Genomic DNA, 14,291 nt, shown 5'->3' on the forward strand with positions numbered 1-14,291 from the left:
TAGATTTCATTTTGTTCCTTATTTTATACAGGGCATATTTCTTAAGTATATAAACTAAGTCCGTACCGAATTGCTCAATGCTTTATTTATAATGTTGATTATCAACAAATTCTCAATCAACATTCACTTATATTGAAATTCCAGTAGTATTATAATATGTGTAGAATTAGATTAAAGGGGTGGCTGCATAGGATTGTTTCGGACTTGTGTGATCCAAACAAATGTGATTATCCCAGAGCATAGTAAAGACCAAATGTCACAAATTAAAATTAATTATTATTATTCCAGAATCGACAACATTTAGCAACCTTTTATATTTAGCCTTGCTAAACTAACATTTTCCCAGTGGTTAAAAACATGTTGGCTCTTCTGCTTGCTACACACATAGGGAGGAACACACCTTTTTAACGAGGCAGTCTTGAAGCAATCTAACAGCGCCATAAATACATTTTCATAACCTCAATAACACATTTTCTTCTTAATTATTTTAATGTGACGACGTCATGAAAATGTCCTATAGACGTACATACATATAACCTTTAAATGTAAAAAAGAGTTCAGCACATGCTTAAAATAAAACTGATACATTAAATGAAATTTAAATGTGGAAATTAATTTCTAAATTGTATTCTGTCTGTTGCTTTCCAGGGTCCGTTGACAGTAATGCTGCCCAGCCCAGAGCCCCTGACGGCGGCCATGTTTGTCTTCCTCCAGAGCATGAAGGACCCAGGGAAAGGCCCGGTCAATCCCAAGATCCTCTTCAACCAGCTCTGCCAGAAGTAAGCCGCTTCCCTTCCTTTCAACCACCATAAATTCCCCCACTACGAAATGCTATCTCTACACTCTGTATGCAAATATTCCACCTCAGGGTCAGTAAGGTGTGCAAACTTAGCCATGATTACTGTACTGCAGTTCTCCATCATCACAGCAGTACAACAGCGGAGCCGCAGCTTTCACCTGCTTTCACCTGCTTTCATCCCCTCACTGACCACTTTAACCAGCCAGACCCAGGTAGCACCTGTCCCTGCTGAATGCCTTTCAGTGCTCAACACACAGAATACACTGCAGGCACAGTACCTTGTTAAATGTGTAGCAGCAGCTTCCTATTTGTGGCTCTTTCTGCTACTTGCCACACTGCTGTGCCACCGGTGTCATGTTTGATCCAGAGCGAGGTCGAACAGGCGGTGTGGCGGGCGGAGGAAGCCCCACATTTGTCAACTGAACACTGGGTTTGTTCTCTTTTATGAACAGTGTGGATGTCTGGTTGGCTGGGTTCCTGTGTGAGCATGGTACACTGCTGGTTGGGTCCACCCTTTGCATTTATTTATGTGTGTGTCTATGAGTAGAGGGGGGGTTGCACTGTTTAGTAGTGCAGGTGGGTGACCAGGACATTTGACATTGGATGACTGGGTGCATCTCTGGTGCGGCTTTGACAGTTATTCTGGTACCTAGCTTTCATCAGATAGGCCTCTATGTGTGTGTGTGTGTGTGTGTGTGTGTGTGTGTGTGTGTGTGTGTGCTGCCACCTCACCTGGTACCATCTCAGCCTGCAACACACATGCAGGCAATTGTGCATTCATACAGCAAGCGCTGCACACACCTTTATGCATTCATACGCGTCTAATTTCAAGTAGGGCTAATCCATTCCACTGACATGCATTTCAATAGAGGGATATGACCTTAAGCTTCAGCACCCAATACCCATATGGTACCACAAGTGAGCTTTAATAAAGGCCTGCATGAATAATCTTTATTCTTTAAAATCTTTATCTTTAAAAGAGAATCACACGCACCGTAACCTAATTTATTTACCTTAATGTTAATACCTTCACAGTAGCTGCTAGTGTCTAGTTATATTGGGTATGCAAATTCTCTTGGCATCTTTACCAATAATTCAAAAGTGCTGGCTTTGTTCTGAGGGACATGGTTAATGTCTTAAAAGAGTGACTATCTAAACTATGACTTTTAGGTCAAAAGTTTCATTTTTCTGTTTTGTTTCCATCAGCCTGTGAAGCAGTGTTACTGTAGCAGCGATGCGAAAGCACATTGTTTAAGACTAAAGGATTCTCAAACAGTTATTATCACTTGTGATACTTTGTAATCTTGCCTCTTTTAACAGTTTCAAGGGAAAGTTATATGTAATCGAATGATGTCCATCAAGATTTTAGCTCCTGTTTCTGATTTTCTTGGAAGAAATATTGCACTTTCTAGGCCTAATTCACGTATATGCTATTTTGTTAAACATCCACAAAGCATGCTTGATCTCTGCTTTGAGCTGAAAAGGAAAAAGTCAAGAACGACTCCTGTTGACAAGGAACACATGTCTCCACTTCTGACCTCTGTAACGGCTACACTCTGTGAATATAGCCATCATCGTCTTCACCGCAAGCTCTTGTCATTCTGAGAGGTGTGGGTCTGCCCTTGGCCCTGTGGGGGCAGAGAGCGCTTTCTCATTTCTCTTTCTCTGTCCTTCTCAGTGTTGACAGGCAAGTTAATACGGATTTTCGGCTCCGATAAGAGGGCGAGTTTGAGTGTTTATGTGCAACGCTGGAGCCCTATTGAGCCCCGGTTCGTGTTTATGTGTTTCCACCTCATATATACAGTGAGTGGATTCTACACTTGTGTTCCCATTTGACCTCAACCAGCTGAGTACCCAACAGCCTGCCTGTTCCTCCTGCCAAGGGAAAGGGCTCTGGTCTGGGCTCGGAGCAGTGCCAAGCTCCATGGGTTTGACGGTCAGCACCACACACTGTATCTGGTGCCAGAGAGGGTCCCAGCTTGTACCCAGGGCAGGCTGCGACTAGGCTTATCAGTGGTGAAAAACTGGGAGAAGTAACATTTGATTTAATATTTATCTACTTCCTCTTGGGCACCTGGAGTCTCAGGTCAGGGACAGCGGTTTTCATACAGCCTGACTACTGCTGCTATTTACCAAGATGCTATCTCTATGCATATCTAATGTATAAACTGGAGAAAAAGTCCACACCCAGGCATTCATCTACACCTGCATCTTTCAAGGACTGATTCCATTTTCAGCACGGCCACTGGACACTTTCTTGTAGAAAAGAAAAGTATTCCAGCCCACAATGTTGTTCATAATCCTGTATAAGAAGTCCTGATGAATCCCTGATAGAAATAGCACAATAGATTCCATCTATTGCTCTGGCATCCAGGACACACACACACACACACACACACACACACACACACACACACACACACACACACACACACACACACACACACACACACACACACACACACACACACACACACACACACACACACACACACACACACACACACACACACACATCTACATTCTTGCAGGACACAAACAAAGAGGCAGGGCTGGCATACTGGTCTGATCAGGAGGTACACCCCTTTCAGGATGGGAAAAAAGAGGAAGATATTCACAGATGGTCCAAAAAGTAATACAAATATTTGTTTGTGTACGAGCCGAGAAGCACATTCCTGGGATTCTAACTTCACAATCGGATGATGAGAATCCCTCCACTCTGGTCTACCGATGACTGTTACAGAATCTAAAAATAGGAGGATGTTGATTGCCTTTATACAAAACAGAAAAAGTCGGTGCATGTGAGCACAAGTTGAGAAATACATTGTTTACAAAGAAGCTGACAGTGAATCATTTCCAAGGCTGGTAAGGATTTTTCTGAATTTTCGAAACCTTAAATTGTTATCAGAGCGAGACAGAGGCAAAGGTGGCACATATGTGTCCATAAGTTTGAGGAGAGGAAGCATATTTACAGCAGTACAGTAAAAATATGCAGGCAGAACCAAGAGGCTTATCACATAAATCCCCTCAAATATAAAATACAATATCATAAGATATATATTTGTTGCACAGTGTAGCTTAAAGGTGGGGTAGGTCATTTTGGAGAAACCAGCTTGAGTGCGCGAGAATTTGAAATTACACAACCGGAAAAAATCTGCCACTTCCTTACAGAGCACCTCCCCCAACACACACGAACGCGCACATGACCAATGAGGGCACGAGATAAGGCTGACAGGCAGGTAGGCCATCCAGTTACTTTAGCCGGGCCGGCTCAGATGATTGGTCGTGCTTTTTACAGTATTACGGCTTCCACAGATGACATTTTTTTATGGATTTGTTGTCAAAGCACTTAAGCTATTCATTGCTATCGGGATGTTAAGAGCATTCCATGGAATATAACAAAAAGTGTATCTCGAGCCGGTTTCTTAAACTTACCTACCCCAAGTGATTTGATAAGGTGTTTACTTAATTATAAAGTGATGTAAAAATCTAAACAGCATCCACTCACACATAGAAGAAATAGCGTTTTATAGATTTTCACCTAGGCATCAAGCAAACATATAATATAAGCTTGATTCTTACCCAAAAACTTGTATTGTTCGTAAATATCAAATATTGGAAGGAATGTGTAAAGATTTTTGTTTTGTGCGCTTCTATATGTTTTGATGTCACACATTTTTTACAAACATCTACATTAGAATCAGTAAATTTACCGTGTTATAGTAAAAGGGACAATAAATTGGTTTAGCTGACATGAATTAAATAAAGAGGCTAGCACATGTTAAGGGAATAAAATAAAATAGAAAAATGAAAAATCCATTGTAAAAAAATAAACACGACCAGCGTTATAAAAGGTTAGTGACTCAACAATTTCTAAAGTCATAACTATTTTAAATAGCTAAGGAGTATATTGCAAAAGGAATTGTTGTTATAGTCTCTATAGGAATTGGTATGTACATCAATGAGTCAGTTTTTTTTTTTATGGCTGTGTGAGTAAATATTTGATCATTTTAATACGTGAGCTGTGTGAGGGTGCATTGTGTTGCTCATACACTGTGTGTGTGTGTGTGTGTGTGTGTGTGTGTGTGTGTGTGTGTGTGTGTGTGTGTGTGTGTGTGTGTGTGTGTGTGTGTGTGTGTGTGTGTGTGTGTGTGTGTGTGTGTGTGTGTGTGTGTGTGTGTGTGTGTGTGTGTGTGTGTGTGTGTGTGTGTGTGTGTGTGTGTGTGTGTGTGTGTGTGTGTGTGTGTGTGTGTGTGTGTGTGTGTGTGTGTGTTGGGGTAGCTTGTGTGGCCTTGTGTCTGGTACTAACTCATCCGGCTATTAATTGTGTTAGCACCGCAGCTGTTTGCATTGGCCAGATTGAGAGCAGCGCTACAGGGCCCTTCTGCTTCTCTCCACTGGGATGAGCTTCCAGACCTCATCATTCCCACTGATCCCAACCAACCTTTTCATTTTTTTTTTTTTCTACATTTCTGTCTCAGACTCTTTTTCTGTCTCACTCATTTCCTTCTCTGTTTTGCTTTAATTGCCTCTCAGTGTGTCTCTCTCTTGGGAGACTAGTCAGCGGAACCAGAGGGAAACATTCCTTCACATGCTGTTCAGTTTTAAAGCCGGCAAATAAATGACATGTGCTTTGTACCAACCTCAATACCCTCCAACCACCCTTGCCCATGTGTCTGCACGGAATAGGGCATAAGAGATAGCGTGACTGTATGTAGAGGAGGGGGTGGCTTTAGGCTCCTCTAGACCTCCTGGTTATGACCTGTGTTGAGGGCAGGTGGTTGGCCATCACTCCCACGGACATCCGTTCTAGGGCCACATGTCAGCATGTTTTAGAGGGATTATTCATTTCAACTGAATTCTTCTTCTCAGTAGAACTGTGAATGGCATTAATGAATGGCTGTAAAACACAATGCTTCGATGATGATGAAACAAACACACATGGCTGTAATGATTTCAGTGTGTTATTTTCATACATTTTTATCAGAATGTTATAGGGCTGCAACAATTGGAAAAAATAACAAATTGAGTTATGAGTTATTGATATCTTTTATTAATCATAATTCTACATTTTAATTTTTTTAATAAGAGGATCTGTACCAAACCAGCTTGTTTAGTTTAATCTCTATAATACTGTTTGTATACAGGGATATCTCTGCAGCTCCACAATACTTCATTCAAAATGGTAATTCAACACATATCTAGCCTTTAACAGATGTGGGGCTTCCCACAATTTTAATAATGCACTAGTCAAATTGCAAATGTGATACCATTTCTTTTAATTATGCAGCCTTAGAATATTACCACTTTCTTCGATTGTAAATCATTACTATAAAATATGCATTGTCAAACCAAAATACAAAAAATATGTTTTAACTCTTTAAAACGTCAGGAGAAACGTTAATACTATACCATAAAGTCCTAAGGGCCTCTGGTGTAGTCCATTAAGTACCAGTAAAATATCTCCACAGTACTATTAAAGGGGTTAACCCACCACCCAAACATCTTAAAGGTAAGTTTGAGAAACCGGCTCGAGATACACTTGTTGTTATATTCCATGGAATACTCTTAACATCGAGATAGCAATGAATATCTTAAGTGCTTTGACAAAACATCCATAAAAAAAAGTCATCTGTGGAAGCCGTAGTACTGTAAAAAGTACGACCAATCATCTGAGCCGGCCCGGCTAAAGTAACTGGATGGCCTACCTGCCTGTCAGCCTTCCATCTGGGCACAAACTTATCTCGTGCCCTCATTGGTCGTGTGCGCGTTCATGTGTGTTGGAGGAGGGGCTCTGTAAGGAAGTGGCAGATTTTCTCCGGTCGTGTATTTTCAAATTCTAGCGCACTTGAGCTGGTTTCTCCTACTTACATACACTATCTTTAAACATTTGACTTAAACCTCTTGCTGTCTTGTGCCTGTCGGACCAACCTGTTCTGTGGTTATGTGGCGGGCTCGGCCCCAACAGGTTGCCGTGGCTGCAGCCCCGGCTGCCCATCTGCCCCGGACATCTGTCCTCACATCTGCTTCAGTGCGGACGGCCAGGGGACGGAGCCAAGGAGAGCCTCCCCTCTAACCGCTGTGCATTAATGTCCAGGATGCTTAGCCAATTAACAAAATGGCAATACCATTCTAATCAAAAAGCCAAGGCGATGCATTGACTGCCAGCATGGTGAAGGTGTCATTTATTTTGTATTATAGTTATAAATATTGTCTTTGTTCTCTCTGGAGTACTTTAACCTTGTAATGGCTCTTTGTATTCCTCAGGGATAACCCAATGTAAAAAAGGTTTTCTGAATTGGCTATTCATTATACAATTATTTACAATTATTTTTAAAAGGCACTAGATTATTTACATGATATTATCCTCAGTATATAATTGAAATTATATCAATATTTCATGTTTATTTTATCCTCGGTGTGCTTAATTATGCCCTCTTCATGCTGGTGAAGAGACCTCATTCCCGGCTGGTATAAACCTGTTAGAAATCCCAGAATGCTAAGCAGAAGGAGCAGGTTTGAATCTCTGGAAGAAGAATGTTTTTGTTGGGCTCTGAAAGGAAGCCTTTTTTCCACTATATGCTGCTTCCTTTTGCGGTTCTACTCTCAATTTTCTATGTCCTATTGTTCTTGATTTACATCCATGTTTTTTTGTGTGTTTTTTCTAGGGCTCCGCGCTTCAAGGGCTACCAACAACAGGACAGCCAGGAGCTTCTGCACTACCTCCTGGACTCCATACGAGTAGAGGAAACTAAAGTGAGCTTACATATATCATCACATCCATGTGTAATAACTGTCAAAAGCCTAGCTCACAGGGTATTTCAAGTACATAATATATTAGGCTGGGATCTTTTGTAATGTTAAAGTTTCACTTTTTGTTCCAGAAAGGTGCTTCAAATCTGTACAAAGTACTCACAGTACTCAAGGTATTTGAGGTATCTTAACCAATGCATTTTGAAAGAAGGAAATGTGCTAAGTGAGGACACCTTATGTACTTTCTAAATCAGGTTATAACAAAGCTCAAGGTATTTACACATTTAAATGTAGGCTAAGGGACAGGAAATCTGTAAGCGGTTGACCAATCACAAAAGAGCTGGCCAACAAATCAGAGCAGGGTTAGGGAAAAGAGGTGCTGCAGCACAGGTAGTACAATACAGACCTTTTTGAACATTAAAGTATGGAAACATGTCTCAGTAAAGGCACAAAATACAAATCTGAACCTCAAAATTAGCATAATGGGGCCACTTCAAAAAACAATCTAACCACTCTGTTTGTTTTGAAAGCCATTGTACTCCAGTGTGTAAGACGTGCAGCTGTGTGTTTGTGAAGCTTTCACATAACCCGGAATCTTGTTTTTGCATGGTTCGCCAGTTTTTGTGTTTTAACCTTATGGTGCCATGTTTTTGGCAAGTACAGTGAACCACCCTCCCCCCGAAAACCCTTCACAGGGCAATTAGAAGAGCCCACAGTAGCCCTTGTGCAGGGCTGAGCAGGCCTAGTGGCTATGTGAACCAAGGAGGAGAAGTTGGCCGGTGTGTTTTAGTGGTCAGCCCCCAGACCCAGGAGGGGCTGCGGGCCGGGCTCCCTTGCTTCCCATTCAAACTTGTGAACGCCGACAGTTGTGCCACTTAGGGGACTTGCAAGTGGCACGACCGGCATCATTGTGTGATCTTGGGAAACCCACAGCTGCTGAATGAGCTCCAGGGCCGTCCCATTGTGCTTGAGGGTTACCCACAGCCCCCCCCCCCCACACACACACACACACACACACACACACACACACACACACACACACACACACACACACACACACACACACACACACACACACACACACACACACACACACACACACACACACACACACACACACACACACACACACACACACACACACACACACACACTCATCAGCCAGTCTCCCAATCCAATCAAGGCAGTAAAGAGGGAGGGGGGGTACGGCCTCCTCTATTCATTCACTCAGAAACTCATCTATACAGCCAAGCACATTTACAGATACAGTGGCATTTTAGCCGAGATTATTGAAAATCATTTTGTAATTACCGCAAATATTAAACAATAACACACTTTTTAAATTAAGATCAAATTAATTGTATCAATGTTGTTTATTTAAACACTGGACAACATGAATTTTTTTATTTAACTAACAGCAATTGATCTAAACTTGGCGAGCGTTTGAAAAGGCACATTTTACATTTTTGAGTACAGTCAAATATTTACACACCGTCTTGCGTGAGTGTGCAAGATAGGGAGACTGGTAGTATTCACAGAGGGTGTCACCAACATTTAGAGGCCCTAAGTGTTTGTGTTTATTGGCCATTAGTATCAGAGATCTAAATATGCTAATTTGGCCCCAGTCAATTATCACCAATTAGCTGAGACGGTAGGTATTTCTCTCTCAGGGCATGGACTGTCCTTCTTCGCCCCGTCTTCGTTTTAGTTTCCACCCCTGCACCCATCTACCAGCAAACCCTCTCCAACTCCCCCCTCCCCTTGGCCCATTCTGTGTGGGACAGTGCACGCTGTTACTTTATGGGAGGGGGGTGAGGGGGGTTACTGGTAATTAATTAGTAGGGGAGGGTTTGACTGCCGACTGCGAGGGGTGCACGCTGGCCCCGGCTAGTCAACAGGAAAAACAAAACAAGAAAAGCCCCTCAAGAACCAGCTTGAACACCAACTGTTTGGTGTTTCGAATCATATTTGGGAGCTCCGAGTTTTAAACAAAGCAAACACCGCGTTGAAAACTTAACGAACATCCTTGAAGGAACAGAGCACCAGGTGTGGAGCTGGAGAGGAAAAAGCAACCAAAAAAACAATCACTCTTCTCTAAAAGCAGCAGAGGTTTGCTGTTAAAAACCCGACTATCATTTAGATTGGTTCCAAAATGGTGCTATATATAAATCCTGGCAGGGACTAACATGTGATTTCTGTTTCAGATCTCCACAGTGAAGGAGGCTTTCATAGACATATCTCTACCCATCATAGAGGAGAGGGTGAGCTGCTACAATTGTTCATGAGAAATTATGTGCAATTGACATTAAAGGACTTAAAGGGATAGTTCGGATTTTTTTAAGTGGGGTGGAATGAGGTACTTATCCATGGTCAATAACATTGATAATTGGCAGCACGTGCCCAGTTTTTAGAAGTTATAGATGAAGGAGTAAAGAAATGTACAGCTTTAGAGGAGGGAAGGATCAAAAGATGTAAGCCACCAAAACATTGTGTGTGCTATAATTCAAATATTTTAATCACTTTACCTTGCGAAAAAAAAGCCCTTAAGACAAGGACCTAACTCAAATCAAATCAAGTTTTATTTATATAGCACATTTATAAAGATTTTTGGTCGAGCCAAAGTGCTGTACATATAATAAAATTAGCCTACAGTAGAGACACTTTACAGCAAATACAACGGCACAGATTGTTCAAAATATCAGTTTGAGAAAGACGACACCCTCTGTCCTTAGACCCTCACATCGTACAAGGAAAAACTTCCAGAGAAAACCCACAGTTTAAGGGGGAAAAATGTGAGAAACCTCAGGGAGAGCAACAGAGGAGGGATCCCTCTCCCAGGACGGACAGACGTGCAATAGATGCTGTGTGTAAATCGAAGAGATAATACATTTTACAGCATATAGACCGAATGTTAGGAAATGCATGTGTCTGTAATAAGAAGATGAATCCACGAGGATGTCAGCTACAATCCTGTGGAAGCCATCAGGGAAGCAGCATGACGAAACCCAAGGCAGGACCGCAGAGACAGGTACAGCCACGACCCGAAGTCCACGACTTAATCCAGAACTCAGGATAGAAGATCCAAGACACAGGACTACAGCAAGAGGATCAGCCTCGACTCCGGATCCCGGCGTAGATATAGATACAAAACAAGAAAAAAGATTTGGCTGGGTTAATCGGAACAAGAGAATACACAGACACAGACAGAGAGGGAAAAGGTCATTGGATAAAAGTTATTCTTGATAACCCTCTAGAAAGATCTCATGAACTTCCCCACTCAATCTATCAAGACCTGAGCAGTTCTATTAAATATAGGATAAGAAACAGAGATAGGGAGCACAACAACCTATCTCTTCGTCAGATGCACTCCCCCGCTTATCTAAGCGACTCTGTACCCCGTTACCCTCTACAAGGCCATAGACCAGCAGAGGGAAAATGGGGGGTGGGTAAGGGTAAGGGCTTTTAAGAATAAACCGCAAGGGTCTAAAGGGAAAAAAGAAGTATTCCAGAGCCTAGGGCCAGCCGCTGCAAAAGCTCGATGCCTTCGGGTATTAAGCCTGGTCTTAGGCACTATCAACAACAGCTGATCAGCCGACCTTAAGGCTCTGCCTGGGGTGTAGTGATGGAGGAATTCGGCTATATAGGCAGGAGCCAGCCCATTTAGGGCTTTAAAAACAAATAAAAGGAGTTTAAAATCTATTCTTAACCGAACTGGAAGCCAGTGCAATGAAGCCAGAATTGGGGTGATATGGTCACGCTTTCTATGGCCAGTGAGAAGACGTGCAGCTGCATTCTGAACTAGCTGGAGGCGTCCAATTGAGGCCTGGTCCATACCCACATACAGAGCATTGCAGTAATCCAGTCTCGAGGTACCAAAGGCGTTAATAACCCTTTCTAGGTCTTTAAAAGATAAAAACGACTTGGTCTTAGCCAATAGTCGTATTTTGAAAAAGCAGGTCTTGACTACAGTGCTAACCTGCTTATCAAATTTAAAGGCGCTGTTGAAGGTCACTCCAAGGTTCATAACAGAGGGGAGGATATTTGTATTGAGGGAGCCCAGAATATCAACCGGGGAGACTGTTGGTTGGGGTCCAAAAAAGATAACCTCGGTCTTGCTCTCATTGAGGGTGAGGAAGTTTTGGCTCAGCCAGGATTTAATCTCTATTAAGCAGTCCTTCAACTGCTGTAGTGAGTTGGCATTTTGATTGAGAGGCAGATAAATCTGTACATCATCACCGTAACAATGGAAGGGGATATTATGTTTTGTGAGAATTGAACCTAGGGGCAGTATGTACAATATAAAAAGGATGGGGCCCAGAATCGAGCCTTGGGGAACCCCACAGGTAAGAGGGGCTTTGGCAGAGGAGAAGGCACCTAACTGCAGAAGCTACGGTCCGTCAAATAAGACCTGAACCATGCAAGGGCAGAGCCTGTAATGCCTGCGGACTGTTCAAGCCGTGACAACAGGATACTATGATCCACAGTGTCAAAGGCAGCAGTTAAATCTAACAGCACCAAGACAGCTGGGCTGCCTGAGTCGGCGGCTAAGAGCAGATCATTAAAAACTCTTAAAAGGGCTGTTTCAGTGCTATGCATAGGTTTAAAGCCAGACTGACATTTTTCATGTATGCCATGCGTGGTTAAAAATGACTGCAGCTGGGCGTAGAATACTCGCTCCAGGGCTTTAGATAAAAAGGGTAGCTGGGAGATGGGCCTGAAATTTGCGAGAATGGAGGGATCGAGATTTTTCTTTTTAAGTAGTGGCTTAACCACGGCATGTTTGAAGGCAGCTGGGACACATCCTGAGCTAAGAGAGGTGTTTACAAGCAATAAAACACTTGCTCCAACTGATTCAAAAACATCTCTAAGGAAGCGAGAGGGAATGCTGTCTAAGGTGCAGTTTGTCGGCCGCAAGTGCTTGACTACATCTGAGAGAGAAGAGAGGGATACAGCCTCAAAATGGTCGAGGACAGCAGGGCACAGAAAGGGAGCAGGATCTGGGGTAACACTAGTATAGGCTAGCCTTAGAGCAACACATTTAAGAAATGTATCGCAGAGAGTAGTTGATGGCACAATTGGAGAAGCATCACAAGGATTAATGATCGAATTAAGGACATTAAAAAGAACTTGAAGTTTATGGCTGTTTTTGGAGATTAACAGAGAAATATACTCTGTTTTGGCTGCTTTGACTGCCGTCTGATAATCGGAAAGGCAAGCACGAAGAATTTCTAAGGAGACATGAAGTTTATCCTTTTTTTTTTCTAAAGCCGTCATCTATTTTCTCTTTTAAGCCACCAGACTCCATTGACAAATACACTTATTTTACCTCACATATCACAGGAATTCTTGGTTTACTACCACGATTGGAAAGCTTTCTGAAAGGGATAAACTGGTGAAAATATTCTAAATATAGTGTACACTTAAACTGAATTTTTAAAGGTGGTTTTGCTGCTGGCTTTTCAAAAATTGGGTATTTCCAATTGCCATCTATTGTAGGTTTTTAGATAAGTACCTAATTTAACTTCAAGCCAAACAATCTAAACTATCCATTTAATGAGTAAGAAAATACCGCTTTTTGACAGATGATGAGATTAATTTTACGTATTGCATGTTCTCATGTTTTTTTTTTATAAGAAAAGGCTATGCAATATTGTTTATGGTCCCCTTAAAACTAATGATTCATAATTTTTCGCCATCAGATGTCAAAACCATCCAACCCCAGTAGGCTAGGAAAGGTTGTCCGGGAGCAGGAGGCCCAGATGACGCACAGTGACCAGATTCAGTCTGCAGCGCACTCTGTCAACAGAAACACCAAGAAGCTGGGTGCACAGGTAGGGGGAGCAACTCTTATTGGATATGAAACAAGATCCTTTTACCCTCAACACTAACATGTACAATTGATACTGCAGCTCTGAAGTGGACTAATGTATTTGTCCTTCTTCTTTTCTCTAGAAGCAGCAGAGCAGGAGGTCTTCAAGTTCTGTGGAAGAGAAGGGAGCAAGCTGCAGTTTGGATCGGCCGGAGGAGGAGGGCATAGCTGCTGGATCCGCCCGCGGGATCTCTGTTTGCAAGATGGCCGCCGCCGGCAGCCTATCAGACGGCAGTGAGAGAGAATCTGGTCCTCAGGACAGCAGCAATGACGCTGACAGCGAGGCCTCAGAGAGCGAGTGGGCCCCGCGCATCTCCTCCAGCCACAGCCACGGACACATGACCACCCCGTCGTCCACCTCCACCCTCACTCCATCCCCTACGCCCGCCTCCTCCACCTCCCCCTCGCCTTCATCCACAACGAAGCATGGCAGCGCTGTGGAGCAGCTAGTTACTGCCGTGTCCAAAGTCAACCTCGGCTTCACCTCCGGGGACTGCTCCCCCCCCACACACTGCTCTCCAGATGAGGCCTCTAACCTCCACCATCAGCACCACCAAGGGGCGTTCCAGGCGCTTTCCCAAAGTTACACACCCAGCTCCAAGGAGTGCTCCATCCAGTCCTGCCTCCACCAGTTCACCTCCGTGGAGCTGCTGATGGGCAACAACAAGCTGCTGTGTGAGAACTGCACCGAACGCAGACACAAACAGCTGCGCAAGAGCAGCTCCGCCGGTAAGACCAACGATCAAACTACTACCACAAAGAGCTTTGAGCAACCAAGTAGCCTACCTGCGAATAAATCATATTGTGCGGTTTAATTCCTTTTTTGTATTACTGTCTTTTTATTTAATTAGACTGCAATATTGACAAATG

At 43.0% G+C, this 14,291-nt stretch overlaps 1 protein-coding gene across 1 annotated transcript in view; it reads left to right on the plus strand.

Annotated features, from left to right (window-relative positions):
- Nucleotides 1-14,291, plus strand: part of usp45 (ubiquitin specific peptidase 45) — a 50,260-nt gene that overhangs the window by 26,733 nt on the left and 9,236 nt on the right. Inside the window, exons 8-12 of the mRNA XM_034101964.2 lie at nt 649-779; nt 7,468-7,555; nt 9,757-9,813; nt 13,252-13,383; nt 13,505-14,150. Coding sequence (XP_033957855.1) covers nt 649-779; nt 7,468-7,555; nt 9,757-9,813; nt 13,252-13,383; nt 13,505-14,150 — 1,054 coding nt within the window. The remainder of the gene's footprint in view (nt 1-648; nt 780-7,467; nt 7,556-9,756; nt 9,814-13,251; nt 13,384-13,504; nt 14,151-14,291) is intronic.

The sequence above is a fragment of the Pseudochaenichthys georgianus genome, chromosome 16 (assembly GCF_902827115.2).
Source record: "Pseudochaenichthys georgianus chromosome 16, fPseGeo1.2, whole genome shotgun sequence".
NCBI lineage: Eukaryota > Metazoa > Chordata > Actinopteri > Perciformes > Channichthyidae > Pseudochaenichthys > Pseudochaenichthys georgianus.